This window comes from Nannobrachium achirus, assembly GCF_963921795.1.
Source record: "Nannobrachium achirus genome assembly, chromosome: 22".
NCBI classification, from domain to species: Eukaryota; Metazoa; Chordata; class Actinopteri; order Myctophiformes; family Myctophidae; genus Nannobrachium; species Nannobrachium achirus.
Window position 1 is genome coordinate 3,660,737 of NC_137829.1, and position 27,470 is coordinate 3,688,206.

The 27,470-nt window shown below is 45.0% G+C and overlaps 1 protein-coding gene across 1 annotated transcript in view; it reads left to right on the forward strand.

Moving 5' to 3' along the window:
* The window catches only part of LOC308308022 (limbic system-associated membrane protein-like), a gene marked incomplete at both ends in the record, with an annotated part of 166,718 nt that extends 142,990 nt beyond the window's left edge, over positions 1-23,728 (forward strand). Inside the window, 4 exons of the mRNA XM_080753378.1 lie at positions 1,408-1,539; positions 3,106-3,226; positions 15,268-15,416; positions 23,631-23,728. Coding sequence (XP_080609504.1) covers positions 1,408-1,539; positions 3,106-3,226; positions 15,268-15,416; positions 23,631-23,728 — 500 coding nt within the window. The remainder of the gene's footprint in view (positions 1-1,407; positions 1,540-3,105; positions 3,227-15,267; positions 15,417-23,630) is intronic.
* Positions 23,729-27,470: the final 3,742 nt, after the last annotated feature.

A 27,470-nucleotide genomic window follows, 5' to 3' on the forward strand; every position in this document is an offset into this window, starting at 1 on the left:
TTTACAAATAAAGTGCCGAAGTATCTCTGCGGTGCTGTCGCCCACGACCATTGGCCAAAAAGGTGGCGTCGTAGCGATCAATTGAATGCCATGAACAGCCATGAAACTACATTACACATACCGAACAACTTTAACACATGTGACTTTTGACCTCTGACCTTTAGATCTCCCACCATTTTGAATTATTATGAAAAACTGTTAGAATCTACCGTATCTCCTCCTGAAATTTTTTGCGCAATGTGCACAAAACTTTTTTCACATGAACTTTGGACCAATATCTAAAATCTGTCTTCGTGAGAAGTTTGTATAAGAAGAAGGGTTTTAAAAGCCAATGAATATTGCATTTTTATGAACATTATTATTCTTCTTCTGCCCCTAACACATAATGTACATGCAAAGTCACATTTTCATGAAACTTTGCAATAATGTAGAGGGTTACTACTCCAAATATCGAAGGGGGCCTGAACCTCTAGTACCTTCAAATTGTGTGCAGACAACCTAAAACAAATGTGCCTTATAAGCTACTCAACTTATAGACATCTCCCAAATCAGCCGCTTAACATAAATTTGCATTTTTGCTAAATAAATGTTTCACATTATGGGAAAGTGCATGCCAATGAATAATGCATGAGCCACATGCAGATTACATCATCCAGTTGCCAGCTGAAGTTGCTGGTTTGCAATTCTGAGCATCATCCACCCACCTATAGTACCCCCCCCCCCCTCTCTCTCCCTCTCTGTCTCTCTCTCTCCTGAATGCATAGAATTGGTAATCTGACCTAAAATGCATTTTCTGTGTACTAAAGAGAAGGTGTTTAGCTGTGACCTGACCTCTGAACTGTAGCATGCGATAAGGAGGAATGTCTCTATGACTTCTATATCACTGAACAACAACCAAAAAACACAAAGGATTTCAACGGCCAGACATTACTGCCGCTTGAGAGCTTTGCATGTGAATAATAACAGATTGTTTTTCTTCTGAACAATTTGGTGATTTGCGGTATGGTATCCAAACACTGGAAAATATAGTTATTGGAAAAAGCAAGTAAAAAAAGTTGTTTTTTCTCACCTCCTTAGCTCCTTCCTCCATATCTCCTGTGATAATGACGTTGACGTTGACTCCTATGATAATGATAATTTTATTTAACGAAAATAAAATGAAAATGATATGCTACAACAACAATGAAAAAGATAGCTAATGTAAAGTGAACATTGTGTGTCCACAGCGGAGCCGTTGGAGGGAGAGGAGTACCTGGACTGGACATCACAGGTATCATGAGGAAGATAGCTAATGTAAAGTGAACATTGTGTGTCCACAGCGGAGCCGTTGGAGGGAGAGGAGTACCTGGACATCACAGGTATCATGAGGAAGATAGCTAATGTAAAGTGAACATTGTGTGTCCACAGCGGAGCCGTTGGAGGGAGAGGAGTACCTGGACATCACAGGTATCATGAGGAACCAGGCGGGGCGCTACGAGTGCAAAGCCAGCAACGACGTGGCCACTCCTGACGTCAAATATGTCAATGTGGTCGTTAACTGTAAGAGATTACACTAAAAGATGGATGGATGGATGGATGGATGGATGGATGGATGGATGGATGGATGGATTGATGGTATGTAACTTTGTAACAGATCGTCGTGGACTCACTCTTGTGCACAAGCAGGTTTAGTGGATAAATAGATACGGTAGATCAGGGGTCTTCAACGTTTTCAGGCCAAGGACCCCTTAGCTGAGAGAGAGATGAAGCAGCGACCCCCACTACATATTGTATAAAATTGTGTTGCTGATTAAAAATGTTCATGGATTTCTTAGACAGCTTAGACTTGTTTGACAGCACTGTCATCATGTTGGAGTAATGTGTATATTCAGACATTTAACCACTTGAACCGTCAAATACTTAGTCTGCTCTTCTTTTCCCTCTACAAGCCTCTTTGCCAAAAATAGACGATCTACTTGTAGATCTACTTGTAGATCGGCTACTTTTGGCTAATATTCCACTCAGAATAGGGATACTATAGGGTTCAAGTGGTTAATGTAAAAAACATGATCCTATCACACAAAGATAGTAACTCTGAGGACCCCATAGGGGTCCCGGACCCCCTGTTGAAGACCCCTGCGGTAGATAGATAGGTAGGTAGGAAGGTAGATAGATAGATAGATGTAGATTAATTCATTCATTTTGTAAATATTTGCCAATGAACATACCGGTACCTCATGATAGCTACATCAATTTCCTGGAAAGCTCAAGACAGTAAGATGCTTTCCATATTTTAAGCATATCGTATAGTACGACAGTATATAAAATCAGTAAGGTTGCTGTATTTTTACTATAATGTCACAAAACTGTTCTGCAAAACCATGTACCGGTATGTGTATCGTGTTTGAACCGTTGTTGTCGGGCGGAAACCTCGCATGTCCAAAACCGTTCGTTTTGTATTCATCATTTAAACAATGATTTCAAATAGTGAAAATAGCAGATCTACAAGCACACAACGCCTCGCGGTGCGAGGCGTTGTGTGCTTGTAGATCTGCTATTTTCACTAGTCTTATGTGACAGTCTTGTATGATGAAGCAGGGCTTTACTTAACGAAAAAACGTGCACATTTGAAACTTGGAGATACAAGGTTTCTGCCGGACAGTGATGAATTGTATCCTGTGAATATGTTTCATTAGGAGCGTCACGTCCTCAGTAGACAGGAGTCCATCTCGTCTCACTAGTCTCCAGCAGGCCCCTGGCATCCTCGCCAAACCAACCCTCTTTGCCACCTCCATTTAAATGTGATGATTTCACCAGCGTAGATTGATCATGCATAATCAATCACCCATTTAATCACTCCCTACGCTAACATTCCAGTGTTAATCGACCATGACAACTTACTTCTGAAAAGAGCAAAGGAGAATCATATCTTATGTCTTCTCCTATAGGCCTACTGTATGTATGTACGGTGGAGTATATGGATAATTACTATATCTGGTGTGAGTATATATGTATACAGTATGAGCTTGAACTTTTTTAACAATAAACCTTTTAGTTAGCATGTTTAAGTGTTTAAGGAGGAGGGAACAGTGGTTGAGCGCGTGTCTTTATTGTGACTGTGTTTAGATCCTCCGACCATACAGAAAACCCAGGGCACAGAGACCCAGCTGGGTCGCATGGGCATTCTGCAATGTGATGCCACCGCTGTGCCAACGCCAGAGTTCGAATGGTACAGAGACGACAAGAGGTACAACCACACACACACACACACACACACACACACACACACACACACACACACACACACACACACACACACACACACACACACACACGCGCGCGCGCACCTACTGTGCAATTAAATATTTTTTCTAAACTTACTGCCACACATATGGGTTTAGCTTCCCCAGGAAATGTAAAGTAGAGTGAGACACACTGACAAGAGTTCAGGTTTTTTTCCCATGACAAATGTAAAACTGCCCAGAAAAAACAAAGCGACAGGAGCACTCGTAACTCTGCACATTTGGGCACAATTTAATGGGACCACGGATGTGCCATTTTGGTTGTGAGGCTTCCACAGACACTGCCCTGTCTCAGTTTCTCTGGGATTTTTTTGAGCGGTGGTCACAACGCTCCTATACGTGGCCGTGTGTGTGGGTATGCGTGTCTGTAGCCTGCAGTAACCTTGTGTGTGTGGGTATGCGTGTCTGTAGCCTGCAGTAACCTTTTCTGACCACACATGTTAAGGGAGGGGCGCTGTTGTTCAGACTCACATTCACACACACATGCACGCACGCACGCACGCACGCACGCACACACACACACACACACACACACACACACACACACACACACACACACACACACACACACACACACACACAGCCTCCACCGCTCAGTTCACACGAGTGTGATTTTTTTTTACAGTAAGCCGCTTCACCAAGATGTTTTGGACGTAGTTTATCGTGAGCATTAGAACCCGGCCCTCTGTATTTTCACCATGTTACAAAGGATTGTAACGCTGTACTGTAGGATTATTCTCTTAACTAGGGCCCAGTCCACAGAAAGCATTTTTGAGAGTGGAAGATATTCCAGAGCTCTTCTGATTATTGATGCCCGCAATGTTCAAACCTATCAACCGTGAATGCTTTATAGAGCTTGGAACTATGCCTCCCGAATTATGATAAAGGAAGCTGTCATTTGTCCTTTACATTTCATTTTTTTAATTTCCATTTCTGCTAAGCAGCAAGCTACAGATGCTTAGATGATTTTTGATTTATATTGGGGTAAATTTGCGCGACTTAAAGGTCGAAACGGAAGTCACATCCGCTTTATCCCTTGATCATTTGAAGCATTTGAAAATTGCCTGAGGCAACAGTCTGGCTCTTGAGAGTAGATGGTGAATGACCCGATTGTCACACACAACTAGGATGCTCAAACGTGGCATTGATGAGCCGTGCTCCTCTCCAAAAGATGAACTATTTTCAGCTTGAAGCACCCAAAAAAACAAGGAAAACACCACTGACTGGCCAGCGGTCCGGGCACATAGGCTCTAATGTAGACTGACAGTGTGTTGCGTGTTCGAGTCCCCATTCCGACGACCTATGCTGCTAAAAAAAACACTTCAATATGGAAGTTGTGTCCCATTTTGATGATAATATGTGTTCACTTTGACACGTTTCATGTCCATCCATGGATCTGTTCAACTCAGTCAACACTGCTGCATGTGCCGTCTGCTTCTCATGGTGACTGATTTATGATTAGTCGTATGACTGTGTAGCGCATCAATATCTAAATAAATACTGAATGAAGCAAATTAAAAACTGTTCAGGGTGTTCCCAAAAGCCTGATTAGACGATAGAATGACAACAAAAGTTCTTTTGAAAGTGGAATATCCCTTTAACTCTCTGCGTTGTCCTGCGAGCTTGTAGATCTGCTATTTTTGAAAAAGTCATGAAAATGTGTGCAAATCTTTGAATACATGTATTTTCAAAGTGAACGTTTGTAACTCAAATTTTGCTTCTGGGTGGTCCCTGGAACTAAATATTTTGGGATGGGGGTCCGTGGCCAAATACATATCATTTTGGGGGTCCTTCACATGAAAAAGTTTGAGAACCACTGACATAGTAGTCTCTCAAGAACAGACTAACTGAGCTCCAGTTAAGTGAAAAGGACATTTTCTTTGACGATGGCTGGCCAGATTGCTGACATAGAAACATAGGTTTTTCAAAAAATCTTAGAAGGATTCAAAAGACAGAATCTGGTCAAAATTCTAATTTTCATGATTTTTCTAAAATAGCAGATCTACAAGCTCGCAGCGCGGCACTCGGTGCCGCGCTGTGAGCTCGTATATCTGCTATTTTTCATTAGTTAAAGCCTAAAATAATGATACACAATAGTGTACCCGTTCTGAATGGATTAATCCCTTGTAGGTCCATTCCCACTCTGTCGGAGTAAATTGAACACCCCAGATTGTACAGCTAGTTCCTGCTGTGCTGAGCCTCCACCAGGCTCCTGGCCTTCCTTGTTAAATCAACCCTCGCACTCGTTCTCTTGTCACCTCAGTTTTGATTTGATGACTTCACCGTAGCTGTAGCATGATAATGAATAATCACCCATTTAATCACTCCCTACGCTATTATTCCAGTGTTAATCGCACATTAGCATGAAAAATGACAGTGGGTGACACTCTTTGTTCTTATGAAAAGAACAAAGGAGAGACAAACTGCCTGTCCTCTCCTATATTGTATGTAAACAGTACCAATTATCATCTATATAGATTAGAGCAGTGGTTCTCAAACTGTGGTACGTGTACCACTGGTGGTACATGGGCACCCCTCTGGTGGTACTCAGAGGAGTTTCCCATAAATAAGAAAAAATACATAAGTGGAGTGAAATACAGGTAGTTCTTCTGACCAAGCAATTGATTGAAATAGGCTCTCCAGCCATGCTGAAATGAGCATGAGGGCACACCTACACCTGTAGCCGTTAATAGGATTTGAGAACGGATGAATCACATTAGAAATATTATCAGTTTGTGCTGGAAGTTCACAGTTAGATAAATCTTTTTGATGACCCAGTCATCAAATTATTGCCTTAGAAATGCAACAAAAACTAAAAAATCTCCATGAATTCAAGGAATAAATTGGCCAACTGTGTTAACTGTGCATACTGTATATGGGGTGGGTTTACGCACCTGTATTTTAACATACCGGTATATGGTGGTACTTGGAGAGACACATATTTTCTGAGGTGGTACTTGGCATAAAACGTTTGAGAACCACTGGATTAGAGCCTGTAGATCAGCTATTTTGTTCATTTCATGCGACACTATATAAGATGAAGTAGGACATTCATTTATGAAAACAACATTAAAAGATGAACTATACAGTTTCTCCCAGGTAGCGGCAATATCACTTGTCATTTAATGGAAAGTGAACATGCTACCTTTTTCCCTTATGGGAAATTGTCTAATGTAAATATGATCCAGTATGTCGCCACTGGCATGCCGGTGGGAATGGAGGCTGTTTAAGCGTGGAGAGGCAGGAAGGAGCCGTGATGACAGGGGTGTCTCATCAAATTCTGGGCCCTGGGTACAAAGATTCACTCACATTTTGTGCTTTAACTATTGAAAAATAGCAGATATACAAGCTCACTATTCGCTGTTTTTGAAAAAGCGTGAACATTTGTGCAAGTCTTTGAATATTTCATGTTTCTATGTCAGTGGTGCTCAAACCTTTTCATGTGACGGACCCCAAAATCATATGTATTTGGCCACGGACCCCTATCTCAAAATATTTAGTTCCAGGGACCCCCCCTCCCCTCTCCCCCACCCCAGAGTTACAAATGTTTGCTTAAAAAATACAAAAATGTGCACACATTTTCACGACTTTTCAAAAATAGCAGATCTACAAGCTCGCAGCGCGGCACTCGGTGCCGCCCTGTGAGCTTGTATATCTGCTATTTTTCAATAGCTAAAATAATTAAGTAAATAATTAAGGCCCCTCCACCTTGGGCCCTAGTAACTCAGTCCCACTCCCCCCCCCCCCCCCCCCTTGTGACGCCCCTGCGTGATGACATTCAGAGGCGAAACCAATCTGTTCCTCCTTTTCAATACTTGTCATGCAATAACCCTGCAGATTGCGGCTCTTGTCCCCAACTCGCTGGCCAAGTCATCTAAAGGGAGTGGAAAGCTTTTGATGCCAATGCTGCTGGTGATGAAAAAAAAATGCATTCCATTTTGATCCAATGTACGGTATAGCAGCTACAAATGTTCTGAGGGGATATTATTCATATACCTACAGTAATACATGAAAGCCTATCATGACAACAGCACTCCAAGTTTTATATTTTTGGGGATATTTTTGCACTATCCAGTGTTTCCTAACCCCATCGCTCCACCCCCCACATACTGTACCTCCAGTCTAAGGCTTAGTGGTCTGAGTGTCTCTTCAGCTTCCTACACCTTCTACATCAGAGCAAAGTGTCATTGCTCTTTCTCCTTGAGTGATAATACTAATGCACTGTGTTAATTTGGTAATGTTTAATCGGGAATGAAACATTTATAAATGTGATTTTACTAATGCTTAGTAGTGTATGCATAATGCTATATGAATGATGAATGTACCGTACAGTATGATGAATTAAGTATTTACTAGTGCTTAACTAATGCTAAATAAGGTAATTTTAACTCAATTTGATTTCTATTTTCGGGCCTGTACGACCACATGGTAAAGAACCGGAAGTGAACACATCCACTTGATCAATTCTGATCCTTAACCCATTCAGAACAGGTACACTATATTGTGTATCATTATTTTATGCTTTAACTATTGAAAAATAGCAGATATACAAGCTCACAGCGCGGCACCGAGTGCCACGCTGCGAGCTTGTAGATCTGCTATTTTTGAAAAATTGTGAAAATTAGAATTTTGACCCGATTCTATAAGTGTCTTTTGAATCCTTCTAAGGTTTTTTGAAAACCCTATGTTTCTATGTCAGCAATATGGCCCGTCATCGTCAAAGAAAAGGTCCTTTTCACTTAAATGGAGCTCAGTTAGTCTGTTCTTGAGAGACTACTATGTCAGTGGTTCTCAAACCTTTTCATTTGAAGGACCCCCAAAATGATATTTATATATTTACAAAATTTGAGTTACAAACGTTCGCTTTGAAAATACATATATTCAAAGATTTGCACACATTTTCAGACACATTTTTTTTTTGCAGATCTACAAGCTCGCAGCGATATACAAGCTGTGAGCTTGTATATCTGCTATTTTTCACTGGTTAAAGCATTCAATAATTCTAGGCCTAGCAACCAGATGGCTACCGACTGCATGCCTGCGTCTTTCATCAGTATCTCCCCCCTCCCGTCACACTCCCCACGAGGACATGCCTGGCGATCGATAGCGTTTCACTTTGCTTGATTCAAAACATAAATTAGAAGTTCAGCCTGTATAAATAGATAGAGCCTTCATTCAAATTATTTCAGAAGGACATTTTGTTATTGGAGTTGCATTAGTCATTTGGGTATCGAAGAAACAACACTGAATGATGGCACTTTTGCAATCATTTTAAGATGATGATGCTATGCTATTAGCTTAATGTACAATGCCGGTGAGGTTATGGGATTCATTTAAATACATTGATACCAGCTTAATACACGTATACATAGTGTTATTGTTATGTATTTGTAACTCTGGTAGTGTTTTAATCGTATCACATCTTGACCAACTAATTAAAAGTTTAAAACTGTAAGTTATAATGTTTTGTTAAAACATGCAGTAAATAGTTCTATATTGTGATGTAATTATTGCTATCAGGAGACAGAATTCATATAAACAAGTGACATCGGAAGTGATGAAAACAAAACAAAATGAGAAGACAATATTGGAACTGGAACAGATTTTAAGATGATAAATGGGTTCTCTCTCCAGATTGGATGGAAATGGATGATATATCACATACAGCATAGGCTACATTGTATAAACCTCAGTATTTTGTACACTCCAAAATAAACTAAAATCTGTGTATCTGCATTTGTATCATAACACATGTTGATGAATGAAATGCCGCCCCAGCTTAAATAAGTATTTATCCACACAGAGGTTTAAACGTTCTTGTCCGCGCGAACCTGCTCTGCTCAGAGCTTTGTTGCCTGCGACAACAGAGAAAACAACATAAAGTGAGTTGTCAGCCAACGTGACAGACAGGCGTGATGGTTGTTGTCGTCAGATGCCGTGCATGCGCTTGATCACTGTCACATTGTCACAGCCGCCCACCATTTCCAATCACTCTCCCAGGTGTGGAGACTCAGCACTCTCTCCGTGTGATTCCATTTGACATCATACTCGACTCATTAACGGGGTTGTCACTCACTCTAGTCTGTCCTGCTACTATCTACTTCAGTCCCCGCCTCTCGCAAAACACCCAGACAATCAAATCTGTCTGATGCTCCCAGGGACGTGCTGGGCCCCTGATTCAGCCCGGGAAAAAGAGTTGTAGAGGCCCTCATTGCGTGCTATAGAGAGAGATCTCTCTCTATAGCGCTGCTGCTACTCAAACATTTGCCATTTCAGATCATGACAAGTGACAAGCCAGTGGGCCAATTACATGAGTTATATTTCGTCATTGTCGGGTGGAAACCTTGTACGTCCAAACCATTTTAAAAATGATTAAACTAGTGAAAACAGCCGATCTACAAGCACACAACGCCTTGCGGTGTGAGGCGTTGTGTGCTTGTAGATCTGCTGTTTTCACTACTTTTGTGCAACAGCCTTGTATGATGAAGCAGGGCTTTGCTTCGCGAAAAAAATTACATATTTGAAACTTGGAGATACAAGGTTTTCTGCCCGACAGTGACGATTTACTTTGTTGTCCGCCCAGCCCCCAAAATGGAACAAAGGCCGACATTTTATTTATTTCCTAATGGCCGGCCTGGACCGGCTGGGAATGAACCGGCCGTTCGGGAGTTGTCCCGCTTTTCCCAATGGCCAGCACGTCCCTGGATGCTCCCTTCCACCGTTTTCTTTTCTCCCTTTGCCGGTCGCTGCATGCGACCGTGCGCTCAACGCCCCATTTGGCCTCCTTTCAACAGAGGGATCAAATCATTTCAAACCAGGGCTGGAGGTTGAAGAGTAGTTCACCGGGGGAAAAAACATATTTTCTATCAATTACACCCCCCAGGAAGCCCTGCACGTCAGAGCATAAGAAGCCGAGTTCCCTACTGAGTCTCCTACTGAGCGATGACCCGGACATCAAATTATTGGCTTAGGAATGTGACAAGAACTAAAAAAAGAAAACATAAGTCATTTCCCGGCAAACTACTCCTTTGAATAATGACTGAATCTAGGAGGCTGACCATCAAAACCATTCAGTAGGTCAGTGCTGCCCTCTGTCTGTGAGCTTTGATCATGATATGTGAAGAATTGACAAACAACATAAAATGTAACTGTATTTCTGCCATATATTCTCTTTGTGTTCTGTTAGAACCAACAAAGGGATTTACTGTTATTATTATTTACTTTTATTAGTTAATTATTTTTTAATTAATTTTGTATGTTAAAATGAACAAATCAATGGAAGGATTCTAACTTCAATGTTTTTGAATTACTGTAAGTGTGAGGGACGATGTGAGGGGAGATGTGATTCTGGGCCATTCATGTATACAATCAGGGGCGTCACAAGGGGGGGAAAGTGGGACTGAGTTACTAGGGCCCAAGGTGGAGGGGCCTTAATTATTTTATACTTTAGCTATTGAAAAATAGCAGATATACAACCTCAAAGCGCAGCACCAAGTGCCGCGCTGTGAGCTTGTAGATCTGCTCTACAAGCCGTGAAAACGTGTGCAAATCTTTGAATATATGTATTTTTTAAGCGAACCTTTGTAACTCAAATTTTGTTTCTGGGGGTTCCCTGGAACTAAATATTTTGAGATAGGGGTCCGTGGCCAAATACATATCATTTTGGGGGTCCTTCACATGAAAAGGTTTGAGCACCACTGACATAGAAACATAGGTTTTTTTTTTAAACTTAAAAGGATTTGAAATATTCAAAGACTTGCACACATTTTCACGATTTTTCAAAAATAGCAGATCTACAAGACCAAGCGCCGTACTGTGAGCTTGTATATCTGCTATTTTTCAATAGTAAAAGCACAAAATAATGCGTAATAACGCGTTCCCAGTCTAAATGGGTTAAACCCCTTCCCCTATATGAAGAACATTCATGGGGGGCCCGCAGTGAATCCTTGCACCCAGGGCCCAGAATTTGGTGCGACACACCCCTGTATACAATATATCACCATAATCCCCCAAAACTTTAGCAGCCACATGCTGTACTGTAGGAGGAACTGTAAAGTTCTGTGATAAATATACGTGTACCAAGAAGTCATAAATAAAAAGTTAAAATAAGTAGCAAGAAGTTTCAAGGACGTGACCCCAAAACAAATTGCATCGGAAAAGCACAAATATTCCACGTCGGCACCTAGAGATCCAGCTTGATGATTATTTATCATGGGGCTGCTGTGTGGGGGGATGTGAGGCAAGCGGATGCCTTGGGTCTGTTCTTGGCACACAAGGAATTCCAGCTCCAACCTTTAAGAAAGAAAAAAGGGAGCTACTGTATATCTCTGCTGACCTGTACGGGGGCACCCGCGCTTTGTATTCCTCCACAGTCTCTAGTGAAAGGAGGCCTGTGCTCAAAGTGGCGTGCATATAGGGTCCCATAGGTATCTGGGTCTCTCAGCCACCTCTATACTCAATTCCCGTGAATACACACAGGAGAATAGATCTGCTGGCCTTATCATCCAGGGATGCTGATAGCAAACCGGTCCAGTTATCCTCCCTCACAAGCACTCACACACATGTATGTGCACACTCTCTCTCTCTCCCTCTCTTCCTTGGCATCCTATCGTACATCGAAGCTATAGTGTGTATTGTTTCGATGTACAGATCACTGATATTTTGATTGTTTTTGTATTTTTTCTATGCAATTGATGTATTGATGTTGATTGATGTATTACCTTGTTCTGTCCTTGCTTGTTGTATTAAGTCGCTTTGGATTAAGAGCGTCCGCTAAATGCCTAAATTGTATAAACTTGATGTATTACCTTGTCATGTCCTTGCTTATTACAGTAATTCGCTCTGGATTAAGATCGTCTGCTAAATGCCTAAATTGTCTAAATCAGGGACATGCAGAGAATGTTAGAGATGTGGCGTACAGCATGGATTTCTACACAGAGAGGGTAATTCTTTCAACATAAGATGCTGCATTCAAGTTCAGGGGAGTTTGGACAAATGCAATTCTCTTGAATGCTGCCTTCAGGTATGGCATGGAAAGAGGGCATTTGCATTTCTTTCACCATAGTAAAAACAACATTCATGGTCTGGAGAGGGCACTTTTTACAGAAGGGCAGGGGCTCAAGCCCCCTTTGATGTCTATGTGTGCACGTGCCTGGTCTAAATTGTAAATTGTCTTCCACTGCACATAAGTGTATATGTCACGGTTTGATAGAGAAACAGTACGGTCGAGAAACGGAGCACTCGTCGTGCGGCACGGGGCGGAACAAGCGCTCGCCACAACAACGTCCTCCAGGCGGAGCCGCTCGATTGTCCACGACATTGCAAGCGGCGCGAAGGCCAGCGGACCAGGGCCGCGCGGCCGGCGGAGCGCCGCGCGAGTTACGAAGCCGTGGTGAATGCAATCGTTATATTTATGCCCAGGCCGTAAGGCCTGGGCAAGCCCACGATAAACGCCCTGTCCAAGTGACTACAATGGAGCGCTCCCTAGCTCATAGTAAGCTAATGGCTAAACACTGCCGAGCTAGGCTAGTAAATAAAGAAAGAGAGTCGCAAACGAGTGACGTCAGCGCCTTCACTAGTGAATGGCTGTCGTCGCCATCTGGTGGTGATTGGTGTGTGGTGAACGACAAAACAAGCGCTCTTACAATGAACGTACTGAGTTACCCAAACGTACTGTAACATATACACTCTCTCTCTCTCTCTCTTCCACTGCACGTACATACTCTCTGTTCCGCTGTCCTCGTCCCCAAGATGTCCCAGAGGCAGGGCCCTTGCCACTTTATCTCTCTGCCAACTCCCTGACCTCCTGTTGGCCAACATTATGCCAAGCCATTTGCTTTTTATGCTAATTCTCCGTATCAGCCTGGTGTGTGTCAGCATAAAGTCTGCCTGCTCTTCTTCACGTTCAGATTTGCACCTTCCCCAAATTTATAGCAAATAGGATTAGGTTGGAAGCACTTTGAATTAAAGATACAATATGCAGGGTTGAAGGTTTGTTGTCTCTCTCTCTCCTAACAGAGAGAGAGAGGTAATTGCAATGATGTCCGAATTACAATACAGATCCATCTATCATCTAGTGTGCGATACAGTGTGCCGTCGGCTTCAAAGAACTTTAACATTGTCGGTGTCCTAACTAACACTACAGTCATGTTTCTCTACATGGAAGATGTACTAGTTTGTATCAACATACTCTGCTATAAAGATGTAGACTACAATTGTATTAACATTGCCAGACAGATGTACCCCAGTATTTATATTTTATTAACATACTCTTCTACCCTATGTACTAGTTATGTAGTATTAACATACTCTTCCACACAGATAAATATAACATTTTATTCATTAAAATAAATTAGTCCCGGGGCTTTTCATGACATGAAATATCTCAATCTACCACAAAGTGATATCCATGCAGTTCTTCGCTGTTAAAAGAACATGTCAGTCCATCACAGAGGTGGACATCAAACTATGTCAGCAAATTATATTGATTCTGAAAAGAGTTCAAGGTTGACATAATGGATTGTTATGAGCTTGCTGGACATATATAGACAGATATTAAGGGTAAGGCCTCAGCCGCATACTAATATTACAGAAATGGATAACGAAGCTCTTCATGACAGCACCAAGGAGACTGTGAGGAGAAGACAACAGCCTCCACGCAGCCTCCCCTGCAAGTAATAAGAAATAGTGCGAGACCAACTTATGAAACAAATGTCGCCACCCAATCATTGAGTTGGAAGACCAGGGTGGAAGAGGCCAGGGGGATGCAGGTCCATGCCAGGACAGGACAGGTGTCCATCCCGACCATTGACCTACACCAACCAGACCCTGGCCTTAACCACACCAAAGGTTCCCCCGATCCCACCACCAACTATCCATTATCCAGGTCCATTCTCTGGATATGAGCATTCCAATAAGCCAAAGTACCTCGGTGTACATGTGGATAGGACGCTTTCCCTCAATCAACACCTAGAAGAATTGAGAGCCAAGGTGACATCAAGCATCTCGCTGGTAGCTGGGAGCTTCTGCCAAGACGAATTTCCACACGCGTCCTCATCCTCTCAGCAGCCGAATATTGTGCACATCAAGTCCACATCAAGAAGGTTGATGCTGCCATCAATAATGCTCTCTGGATTATAACTAGCTGCCTGAAGCCCACCCTGTGTACCACCTACCAGTCCTTTTGGGGGAGGGGGGGATTTTGTTTTGGGGCTTTTATGCCTTTATTTATAGGACAGTAGACTGACAGGAAATGGGGAGAGAGATGGGGAGTGACACGCAGCAAAGGTCGTCCGGAACGGGACACGAACCCGCAACACGCTGTCAGGCCACTAGGCCAGCGGGCGCCCCCCCCCCCCCCCCCCCCCCCCCCCACCTGTCAGTCCTTGCGGGAATTTCCCTAGGCGGCCTCCGGCAAGAGGCTGCTACCATCAACCTGGCAAGGTACATGACTGGCATATCCTGCATGACACCAATGACAACCATTTCGGCAATGGACTCTAATGTACCACCTGCGTATTGGAGTCAGTTGCTTCAAGTCAACTGTGGGGCCATTTTGCAAACAGCACAGCGTGCGAGTGTGGCAAGACTGAGTAGACTGCAGAACACCTAATCACCACCTGTCCCCTGTACAGACCTCCTTCAGAGGCCGGCCTCTTCCAAGTGGGACCAGAGACAAGGGCGTGGCTACACAACACTGAGTTGTACAAATTTTGACAATGATACACGAAAGGAGACTGCAATTTATGCACTGCCAGATAACAGACCGTAAACAACAATATTACACAATAAATTAAAGGGAGTATTTAGATTAACTAACTGAAGTAACTTAACAAACTTACTTACATTCTGCATGAGTACTTTTACTTTGATACTTTAAGTATATTCTCTCTGTCTCTGTCTCTCTGTCTCTGTCTCTGTCTCTGTCTCTCTCTCTCTCTCTCTCTCTCTCTCTCTCTCTCTCTCTCTCTCTCTCTCTCCTGTGCAGAATATCCAACGGTCAGGGCATCAACATCCAGACCATCGGTACCACCTCCGTCCTGACTATCGCCAATGTCACCCAGGAGGATTATGGGAACTACACCTGCGTGGCCACTAACAGACTGGGCATCCAGAGTGCCAGTCTCTTCCTCTATAGTAAGTTACTTTACTAACACAGTGGTTCAAAATATGTGGAACCGGGTCAAACTAGTAATGCCTCAACTCCTAGTTTTCTGTCATTTACTCGAAATGCACTCCTCTTGGGTTATCGCGCCTCCTAGCGTGCGATACAGAGCTACACATATGCTCCCGAATGACAAAGTCGGAGGGTATGCCAGTCAAAACGCCCCGCCCCAACCGAGGGCATAAGGCGCGAGACTGGCATGTGTACTTCCTCTTCCGTTCCTCTGCACGCATGAGATACGGACGTCTACACATGTTACTCTACGACAAATAATTAATTCTTCAAGTTACTCAGTCTAAGATCAGTTCGAATTCAACTTTAGCCTTAGCGGTGAGTAGGACCATCACCCACGGGTTTCGTTCAACTTGGTCTGTTCTTCTCTGTTTTGTTCTTCGCTGTTTGCTGCTAACGATAACAAGCGGCTAGCCTAGGTTAGCTTAGCTTACCGTCGTCATGTCTAGCGAGGGTCTGTTTTCACCACCCCTCCCTCGACGCTGCGGGGATCCGGAGTGCAGCCGCTTCATCGCCGCTGAGGACCCGCATTCCATCTGCTTGGGCTGTCTGGAGCTACAACACGCTTGGCAAGGTTTCTACTTCCCAAACAGCTGCGTGTTCTGCGCGACGATGGACGCGGCCGTTCTTCACCAGCGTCTGCTGGTGGTCATGAACATGGACGCTGCAAGGCCCAAACAAAGCCACGTCGCTCGGGGAGCTCAGATGGAACACGGCGCTCAGATCCCCGCCACGCCAGGACAAAGAAGCGGGCCTGTTTCCAGCACCGCAGCAAGGTTTGTCCAGGCGGCTCCTAGTGTTTGCGAACCTATCCGCAGTAGCTTCGCTCCGATGTACACTATTTCTACCACAGCGCACAGTGGTGGACCCGGCATGTTCGGCTCTACCCCGCGCTTCTCCTTCACGCCCGGTCCTGGTTTGACCAGCACCGGGCCTCTCCAGGCCTCCGCCGCCCTGCAGGCTAGCCTCCAGGGACCACTCCAGGCGGGGCCATTGTCTCCGGTCGCCGCCGAGGCGGCCACCAGTGGGACTCCTCACCCCACCAACCCGTTCCTGATGACTCCAACGGTCACCGCCCCCCCCTTTTTCCCCCCTCTCTTAACGTCCCAACAGAACGTGCCACGTAAAGTGCCTCGTGGCTCGGACGAGTTTGGCACCTCCGAGGAGGAGGAAGATGCCATGGAAGGAGAAGAGGAGGAAGATGAAGAGGAGGAGGAGGAGGACGGTTTGGTTCAAGAGGAGACAAGTGAGGACATTGTGATGCTAAGCCCCCGTCATGGCGGCACCCCTCGCACCTCACCCCAAGCCCCCCCCATCGCCCCTGCCAAGAAGGCAGCGGTGGATAAGGAGAAGGTGGGCGCCACAGCAGAATCCACCCCACAAGAACTGGACCTGCTGGCAGTGGTTGAGCTGGCGGTGGCCAAGATGGGCCTCACTATGCCAGTGGAGCCTCGCCCTGCGAGCTCAACGGAGATCAAGTTTGCGGGCAAGAGAGAGGTACAGACACCAGTCCCTCGCTCTCAGAAGCTACCCGCTACCCCGGGGCTCAAAGAAGCTCTCCATTCCACATGGAAAGAACACAGAGAGCCCGGGAAGATGGCTCTGTCAACCTCACTGGCGGATGAGGACAAGTTTGGCGTGGGCGGCCTTCCCCCTGTGGATGTCGCCACTAATCAGTTCTTCTGTGCCCAGTTTAAACCCACGGAATGCCCCTTCACTCAGGAGCCTGTGCCCAAGTTCAAGAACAAGGACGAGAACAAGGTCTCCAACATGGTAAAAAATGTTTATAAAGCTGCAGGGCTCTCTGTGAAAAGTTTAAACGTGGTGGGGCTGATGAATGGAGCCATGGCAGAGATGCTGCTCCAAAACAAGGACCGCCTCCCTCCTGAAGCCTATGCTGAATGGGATGCCATGCTACAGCTGGCAATAGTGAGCAACGTCCATGCCATCCAATGGGCTGGCAGAGGGATGGACGTCGCTGTCAGCATGGAGAGGTTCAGGTGGCTGCAGAAAGTCCCCTTCCAAGGCGACGAACCAAAGGCCAGCGAGAGGCGAGAGGAGCTGAGGGGCCTGGACACAGCCCCCAACAGTCTCTTCGAGGGAGCGTTACCCTTCCTCCGTGTCATCACCGACACCAATAAAGCCCAAAAAGAAGTGGTGGATGCTGTTTTGGGTAAACCTGATAAAGGGAAAGAACAGTCAGGCTACTCAGGACGCTCTTCCCGTAATAGGGAGAGATATCAGGGACCCCCCCGACAGGGCGGGAAACCCCATCGTTCTCCTAGAGCTCCGTCTTCCTCCTCGGGCACGAGCAGGAACAGAAGTCAGAGCAACCAGGGCTCCCAGCACCAGGAGATGCGCCCACCAGCTCGCCCTTCATACAGTGCAGCAGTGAGGGGGCGTGGGAGAGGGTCGAGAAAATGACACTTTGAGAAAGAGGGCCTTCTCACCCTCGGCGCACGGAGACAGGGTCATGGACGGCTCTCCAGCGCGCAAGCACAGTGCACTTTTGATCCTGCCACCCAGGGTGGAGGAATCCAATGTAAATGTGAATTTTGTTACTGTGCCAAATGTTTTCTCCCAAGTAAAGAATGTGTCTGCGAAACAAGGTCTCTTCTTTCACAATGCACACACAATGGAGAATCCCCAGTGGGGACATCCATATATAAATTATGCATGCCCAGTACCACAATCACAAACACAAACAGCCTTCAAGGAAACCCCCTTAAGGGGCATTTCCAATATAAAAGGTTTAATTGTTCCACAGCCTCAACTCAAGGGCCGGAACAACAAGTGTTCCTCCCTTCCGACACGAGAGGGCGCCAAAGCGCCAGTCAAGGTAAGAAGGTTGCAGAGAGGTCTTTCTTGTTTAGCTATCCCAGCCCCAGCTGCGACAGCAGTATTAAACAGGGTTTTAGACAGGACGTGTTTACAAGAATGCGTTCCTTTTTACACTCCTCCTCTGCCTCCTGTCCCACCGTGCAACAAAGTGTTGTCGCCGGTGATAAAGGCATTAAACGTAAGGCCCTCGCTTCACAGCAAGACGGTGTCACGCTCAGTAGTAAGTCACGTGTCTCAGTCTCGAGTCCCTTTGACTTCCGCGTTACCGGTGACGTCAGAGTCGTGTCCGGGGGTGCACATACCGTGCATTCCTATCAATCACATTCCGTTAGGTCTGACGTCAGCTCCCATTCAGAATCCTTTGTCAAAGCATTTAACTCAATGGAAAGCATGCAAGCCGTGTCCCTGGGTGCTTCGCACCGTGAGGCAGGGATACAGGCTACAATTCTCAACCCAGCCTCCCTTGTCAGACAGAGTGATATTCACGCACGCAAAGGGGCAGGCCGCTTTGATTCTGAGAGAGGAGATTCACTCTTTATTGGGGAAAGGAGCGATCAGGGAAGTTTCCACAGATCAGCTCGGTCTGGGGTTTTATTCTCATTATTTCGTTGTGCCAAAGAAAGGGGGGGGGCTGAGGCCCATTCTGGACCTAAAAGCCCTCAACAATTTTCTGGTAAAATACAGTTTCAAAATGTTGACGAACGTAGCGCTATTGCGCTCGATCAGAATCAACGATTATTGGACGTCCCTCGATTTGAAGGACGCGTACCAGCATGTGGGAATTTACCCCCCACACAGAAAATTCCTGAGGTTCGGTTTCGAGGGGAAAGTGTACGAATACACTGTTCTCCCGTTCGGCCTCTCTCTGTCTCCCCGCGTGTTTGTCAAAGTGACACAAGCGGCTATAGCTCCCCTGCGGCAGCAGGGAATCAGACTTGCGACGTACCTGGACGATTGGTTAATAAGCGCAAGTTCGAGAGAGGAGGTGACACGTCTCACCAATGTGGTGATGTCGCAGTTAACCTCTCTGGGGTTCAACATAAACTTCAAAAAGAGTATGTTAACACCAGCTCAGCAGACCACCTTTTTGGGGATCTCGCTGGACTCAATAAATATGACGGCTCGACTCTCACAGGAGCGATTAGTCAAGATCGTGGCCTGCGCGAAATCTTTTCGCGTGGGCAGAGTGGTCACGTACAAGCGCTGCATGATTATGTCAGGGCTGATGGCCTCAACTATCCATCTACTCAGGCTGGGCAGGCTGTATATGAGGCCTTTTCAAAAGTGGATGTTGGCACTCAAGATCCACTCGACACAAGGTCGCCGCAAGGTCAAGGTGTCCCCAGGGTGTGTGTACACACTGAGACCGTGGGTGGACGTGACTCTTCTGTCCCAGGGGGTCAGTATGGGCGTGGTGGTGTCACGGAAAGTGATCACAACGGACGCCAGCCTCAGTGGTTGGGGCGCAACGCACGAGGGCCGTTCGGTGAGGGGAGTTTGGGACTCCGCTCTACAGAAGCGGCACATCAATTTTCTGGAGTTAAAGGCAGTGTTTCTGGCGTTGAAACATTTTTTGCCTTTCGTGGAAGGGTGTCACGTGTTGATCAGGACAGACAACACGACGACCATGTGCTATATCAACAAGCAGGGGGGCCTCTCCTCCCCGGCTCTCAATCAGCTGGCGCGGGATCTGACGCTGTGGTGGGAACCACGTTTGGCGTCGATCAAGGCGTCGCACATTCCGGGGCTTCTGAACAGCGGAGCAGATCTGCTGTCCAGGGGGGAGCCCCTTTATGCGAATTGGTCCCTCCACCCGGGAGTGGTGAGACAGATTTGGAGCAGGTTCGGTCAGCCTCAAGTCGACTTGTTCGCGTCAGCAGAGAACGCGAAGTGTACACTTTTCTTCTCTGCGACGGGGCCAGCCCCACTGGGGCTGGATGCTCTGGCTCACGACTGGCCGAGGGAACTGCTGTACGCGTTTCCTCCGTTGGAACTGATCCCCCAGACTTTGGAGAGGGTCAGGCGGTTCGGCCTCAAACTATTGTTGGTGGCTCCGGGGTGGGGCGTGTGGAGGTCGGAGATATCTCCCCTCCTTTACGACAACCCGCTGCCTCTGCCGCCAATCAGAGATCTGCTACGGCAGGCAGGGCAGGAGATCTTCCATCCCGACCCGGCGAAGCTAGACCTTCAGGTTTGGCCCGTGAAGGGGAGTCTTTGAGCGCTTTGGGTCTGACGCCAGGGGCGGTTCAGACTATTCAAAGTGCTAGGGCTTCGTCCACGCGGTCGGCTTATGATAAGAGGTGGAGGATCTTTGAAGACTGGTGTGCGGAGCGTACGTCACCGGTGGTGGCGTTTGAGGCTCCGGTCCAGCTTGTTGTGAATTTCCTTCAGGAAAAGCTAGAAAGTGGTCTTGCCTTTTCTACCATTAAAGGTTACTTGGCGGCGCTGTCAGCGTGCCATGTGGGCTTTGAGGGTAAGACGGTGGGTAGGCACCGTCTGGTGGCTCGGTTTTTAGCGGGTGTGCACCAGCTTAAACCGGTTACTAGGTCCCTTTTCCCATCGTGGGTTTTGGGTGTGGTGTTGGACGGGCTGTGCCGTCCACCGTTTGAGCCTCTGGAGGCGGCGAGCTTAAAGCTTTTGAGTTTTAAGACTAGTCTTTTGTTGGCCTTGTCTACAGCCAAGAGAGTCAGTGATCTACATGCGTTATCGGTGGACCCGGTGTGCATGAGATTCTGTGAGGATGGCAAGAAGGTTCTGCTAAAACCCCATTTGGCGTTTGTCCCAAAGAACCGTGTGATTATACATGAGCCAACCGAGTTGGTGGATTTTCATCCTCCTCCGTTTTCTTCGGAGGAGGATAGGCGTCTACATTGTCTTTGCCCGGTAAGATCCTTGAGGATTTACTGTGAGAAGACGAGGGCTATTAGAGCGTCAAACCAACTGTTTGTCACTTTTAAAAGTGGTCCTAGACGGAAAGCGGTGGCTAAAGCTTCACTTTCAAGGTGGATTGTGCAGGCCATAAAGATGGCCTACACTTGTGCTAAAGTCCCGGTTCCTGAGGGCCTAAGGGCTCATGACACTAGGGGAATGTCGACCTCCTGGGCTCTAGCCAGGGGTGTCTCGATCCAAGAGATCTGTTCGGCGGCTAACTGGTCGACTCCGTCGACTTTTGTGGTTTTTTACCATTTGGACGTGGCTCCATCTTCATTGGCGCATTCGGTCCTGGGTGTTGCCGCCTCCTCTAGTTAAAGACTTTTTCCCCCCTTTTTTATAGCTGAGACCAAGTCCCTTTGCTCTCGGTAAAAGGGGGGGACCCTGTTTCCTTATAAAACGGCTGCTAGTGGGCCTATTAGTGAGTAGGCGGGCTCCAGCCTGTCAGGGTTTTATGAGGCGGACCTGGTCGGCCTATTAGTTCATGAGGCGGATTTCGGTCTGTCAGGGTCTTTCTACTTTCTTCCGCTCTCGAGTCCGGTGGGCTCGGGGCTCCGTGGGGGAGGGGCCACGCCGGGGGTGTGGTCTCCTGTCAGGCGGAGCGGGCGGAATTTGAGGGTGTGCGCTTCCGGGGGTTTATGTGACCCAAGAGGAGTGCATTTCGAGTAAATGACAGAAAACGAAAGGTTTCGTACGAAACCATGGTTTTCTTAGTTTAGGAGAAATGCACTCCTCAAACGCACCTTCGCGCGCATTTTGCGTGCAGAGGAACGGGGTTGTTAAGAGGAAGTACACATGCCAGTCTCGCGCCTTATGCCCTCGGTTGGGGCGGGGCGTTTTGACTGGCATACCCTCCGACTTTGTCATTCGGGAGCATATGTGTAGCTCTGTATCGCACGCTAGGAGGCGCGATAACCCAAGAGGAGTGCATTTCTCCTAAACTAAGAAAACCATGGTTTCGTACGAAACCTTTCGATTCCGAGTGCTTATCGTGGTGGGGGTCCCCAGTTCAAATATGATTATTTGTGGGGTTTACTGCCTGAAAAGGTTGAGAACTACTGTACTAACAGACTGGGCATCCAGAATGACAATCTCTATTGAAAGTTACTCTACTATCAGACTATGAATGTCAGTCTTTACAGTAAATGTAAGTTTATTTATTTTTCAGTATTTGAATCAATTGGATTAACTGATTTATCGATCGTGATAAATAATTTGATTCAAATAGATTTGGGGGAAATTGGGAATCTGTATAGATACAGTAGATATATACAAAAAGATTTAGAAATGTTTTATTAATATATTTATGACTAATGTGAGTACTTATTAATAATTAACATTTTCAAAGTAACTAGTATTTAAAGTTGAAGTACCCCACAAGTAAAGTACTTGAGTAAATGTGCTTAGTTGTGTTCCACCACAGGAACATAACTTAGAACCACAGTTAATTAGAACTATACAGGCTTCAGCTGAATATTCCTTGTTGACCACTGAATTAAAGAAATGCTGAGGAAAATATATAAAAAAGAATGGGGTTTAGTGAGATTACAGACGTATGGAATGCATTGAAAATATTTGATAACTACAGTACCGTGTATACTGTGCGTACAATGCTAAAAATGCACAAAATATATTCACAGTCCACCCAAATACTTGTGGTTATCTAATTTCAGAGAGCCACGATTTTTGTTTTAAAAAGAAAGGAAAGAGTGCAGATCTCCAAGCTCAACCTGTTGCAAGCTTGTAGATCTGCTATTTTTACTACTTTGTCTGTGTCATACACTGAAGTAAAAAATACAGCATCTATTTATAAAATACCATAAAAATATTAAATATTGGGGGCGCCTTAAATATTGGGGGCGCCTAGTGGATCAGGTGCATACCATATTGGCATTGCCATTTCGGCATCAATGCCTGTCGGCGTCGCCGGTTCGATTCCCGATCCGGGCGACCTTTGCCGCATGTCTCTCACCCATTTCCTGTCAGTCTACTGTCCTATCCAATAAAGGCAAAAAGCCCCCAAAAAATATATATATTAAATATTGAGTTGCATGTTCATAGATATACAGATCATATCAAATCATTATGGCCTCTCCCCAACAGTATTCTGTTGCAGCAAAGCACAGTCAGTACCTCATAATGGCCACCAGATGTCACTCAAACCTCATGAACTGACGCTTTACAGGAGCTTGTGGAAGTGTGGGAAATATTCATAACCAGAATTGATTTAATACTAAGGGATACATGAGAGTCACCCCCTCTCTCTTTCTTTCTCTCTCTTCCTCCCTCTCCTTTGTCTCTCTTACTCCGCCCTATATCTCTCTCTCTCTCTCTCTCTCTCTCTCTCTCTCTCTCTCTCTCTCTCTCTCTCTCTCTCTCTCTCTCTCTCTCTCTCCCTTCAGGACCAGGGACAGGTCGAGACATCAGCAGCTCTGCTTGTGTATCTCACTCACTGTGGCTTCTGTTCAGCTGCATCGCCTGCCTTTTCTTCAAGTGTTAATACGCCCTCGTCTTCCTCCTCTTCTTCCTCTTCTTTCTCCTCTTCCTCCCCCTCCTCCTTCCCCTCCTCCTCCTCCTCCATAGAAGAACCACTTTTGGTTCCAGAAAGAACCTTTCAGACCACGGTTCTTTAAAGAACCATTTATTTGAACGGTTCTATAAAACCACTCAAACCTTGTACATATAGGGTTCTGTCTGTTGGAGGAGCTCCCTGCCTCTGCTTTTCATGTACCTCCAGGGGCGTCACAAGGGGTAGGAAAGTGGGACTGAGTTACCAGGGCCCAAGGTGGAGGGGCCCTAATAACTTTATCTATTGAAAAATAGCAGATATACAAGCTCACAGCGCGGCACCGAGTGCCGCGCTGCGAGCTTGTAGATCTGCTATTTTTGAAAAGTCGTGAAAATGTGTGCAAATCTTTGAATATGTATTTTTTAAGCGAACATTTGTAACTCAAATCTTGCTTCCGGGGGGTCCCTGGAACTAAATATTTTGAGATGGGGGTCCGTGGCCAAATTCTTATCATTTTGGGGGTCCTTCGCATGAAAAAGTTTGAGCATCACTGACATGGAAACATGGGTTTCTTGCACACATTTTCACAATTTTTCAAAAATAGCAGATCTACAAGCTCGCAGCGCGGCACTCGGTGCCGCGCTGTGAGCTTGTAGATCTGCTATTTTTCAATAGTTAACATTCATGGGGGGCCTTCAAGTGAATCCTTGTACCCAGGGCCCAGAATTTGGTGTGACGCCCCTGTGTACCTCCCTCTCTCTCTCTGGTCATTAATTTTGTATCGCCGGCCGGAATTGTGTTATCCCCGCTTCTGGTCAAGAATTAAACAAAAGACAATTTATGGAGCCTCCTTAGAGGATTGAATTCTCTCGAGTCAGGAATGGAATCCTGGCGAGGTCCGCCCGGCTCCTGCTGAGTGGGACACATGACAAAGGCTTGTTTACAATCCAGTCCCTGTGATAGCAAGATGGAATGACCACAAAACTGGGGCAACAAGTATTGTATTTTCTTGTTCACAGGGCAAAATGTAAAAAAATAAAATAAAAAAAAAAGGAAAAAAGAAGAAAAAAGAAAGAAAAGAAACAAAGCGAGACAAACAATGTTACTACAATATAGATGATGAACCAGGTGATAGTGAAAACATGTCAGAAACACATCTTCATGTTCAACAATCCAGACAAAGAATGGCTAGCTGTCAGTGAGGAGGGGTCAGTAAAGTGTTACACTGATTTACGGTATAATTAAACGGTTATTAATATAATTTCATCCAATGCTTTCTGGTCTGTTCTTTGTTTAATCCATGAATAACAGTTAAAAAGACAATTTCAGCAAATGCTTTATGGCCAGTTAATTATTTAATGAATTGATGACAGTCAAAGAGATAAGGCTATAACCGTTTGGGAAATGTAGATGTTTGATATTTATGTTAATTTATGTTATGTTAGTTTCATTTAATAATTTTATTAAACAATTATGCCAAGAAACTATCCCCCTGTGTTTTTTTCCCTCACACATCGAACCCTACCTCTACTTAATCGACCGCTGTCTCTCCCAGGGACATCTCGCCAGGATTTTTGGTCAGCTCCTTTTTTCCCTGGCCTCTCCAGGGGTCTTCAACAGGGGTTCCGGGACCCCTAGGTGGTCCTCAGAGTTACTACAGGGGGGGGCCACCAAATCTTGTATAGGATATTGTCTTTACATTATAGCTACTTGAGCATCCCTATTCCGAGGAGAACTTTAGCCAAAAATAGCAGATCTGCAAGCTCCCAATGCCTCACACTGAGAGGCATTACTTGTGAGCTTGTAGATCTGCTATTTTCGGCAAAGAGTTTGGTGTATAGGGGAAAAAGAGCAGGCTAAGTACAAAGAAAAAGATCAAATTTACTAAGTATTGACAGTTTTAAGTGGTTAAAGGTTTGAAAATACTCATAAACACGAATCAACACACTGGTGATAATGCTGTCAAACAAGTCTATGAAGCTAATCTGCAACACAAATGTATCGTTTTTTATGTAGTGGGGGGGTCCCTAGCTGTTTCATCTCTATCTCAGCGAAGGGGTCCTTGGCCTGAAACAAATATTAAAGACCCCTGCTCTAGACCAAATCTGAGAAATAACAGATCTGTGAAGTCGTGTCACAACGTGTTGTGAAAGTACAGTGAATGTTCATGTATTTCAAAAGAATATACAAAAAATGTATGAAAAAAAAAACACCTCACATATTAGGAGTATGAGTCAGTATGAGTCACCAGAACCAAGGACGGATGTTTTCGATGAATCATGGTTAAAATGGATTTGAAGTTACAATGGAAGAGCCTCATGTCTGATCAAATTAATATCAATTATTTAAATACAGAATCAAGCAACTTAAAAACTGTCCGGCGTGCTCACAAAAGCCTGAGTAGACGATGAAATGACCCCAAACATGTTTGAAAGTGAAATATCCCTTTGGCTTTCTTTGTGAGTGACATCAATTACCAAAGCATTGTCTCCCCCTCATAGGCCTTGTAGATCAGTCATTTTCTCACCCTTTGAAGCATGTTAAAAGTGACCATGGAATTTTAGCTGTTTATGTAACCCATACATTTGTTTTGGTAGATAAAACTAAAAACTGTACTGTACATAATGTTTTTCTTTTATACTGGAGACTTGTTGGAGTTTTGCCAGAACATGCAAAATATCATTAAAGGTGTTTCTTTGTATATTGTGTTTGTATGAATATGGGAATAAATAACACTATAATATACCTTACTACTATACTACTACTACTACTACTACTACTACTACTAATAAGGGGGGTAATAATAATAATAATAATAATAAGGGTAATAATAATAACAATAATAATAATCACTATAGGTTCGATCAAATGGATTTGTATTGTTGTTTATTTTATTGTTTTATTGTACAGCATAGAGCTAATATGTAACCACATTTTTCAAAGGAAGAGAGCAAGCAAAGAGGAAGATCATGCAACTGTGTTACACCATACTGACGACATACACTTTCTATCCAACTATCCATTTTGTTTTCTAAGTAGTTACAGTATAGCTGCTTTGCACATTTAAAAACAGCTAAAAAGGCAAAGAAATAAAGTAAAAATGCAGTTCATAAAATTGGCGTCCTAAAATGTTGATGTCCTCAAGTAATAGGCCTACTGTGCGTGGGTGCATGCATGTGTATGTTTGAGTCTTCCAGCTAGTCAGGGGCGACACAAGGGGGGGGGGGGGACTGAGTTACTAGGGCCCAAGGTGGAGGGGCCTTAATTATTTTATACTTTAGCTATTGAAATTGCATACAGTAAAAGCTCACAGCACGGCACCGAGTGCCGCCCTGCGAGCTTGTAGATCTGCTTGAAAAATCACGAGAATGTGTGCAAATCTTTGAATATATGTATTTTTTAAGCAAACATTTGTAACTCAAATTTAGATTCTGGGGGGTCCCTGGAACTAAATATTTTCAGATGGAGGTCCGTGGCCAAATACATCATTTTGGGCCTCCTTCACATAAAAAGGTTTGAGCACCACTGAGATAGAAACATAGGTTTTTAAAAAAAACCTTAGAAGGATTTGAAATATTCAAAGACTTGCACACATTTTCACTACTTTTCAAGTAATAATATGCGTTCCCAGTGTGAATGGGTTAAACCCCATCCCCCAATGAAGAATATTCATGGGGGGCCCGCAGTGAACCCTTGTTCCCAGGGCCCAGAATTTGGTGGGACACCCTTGCAG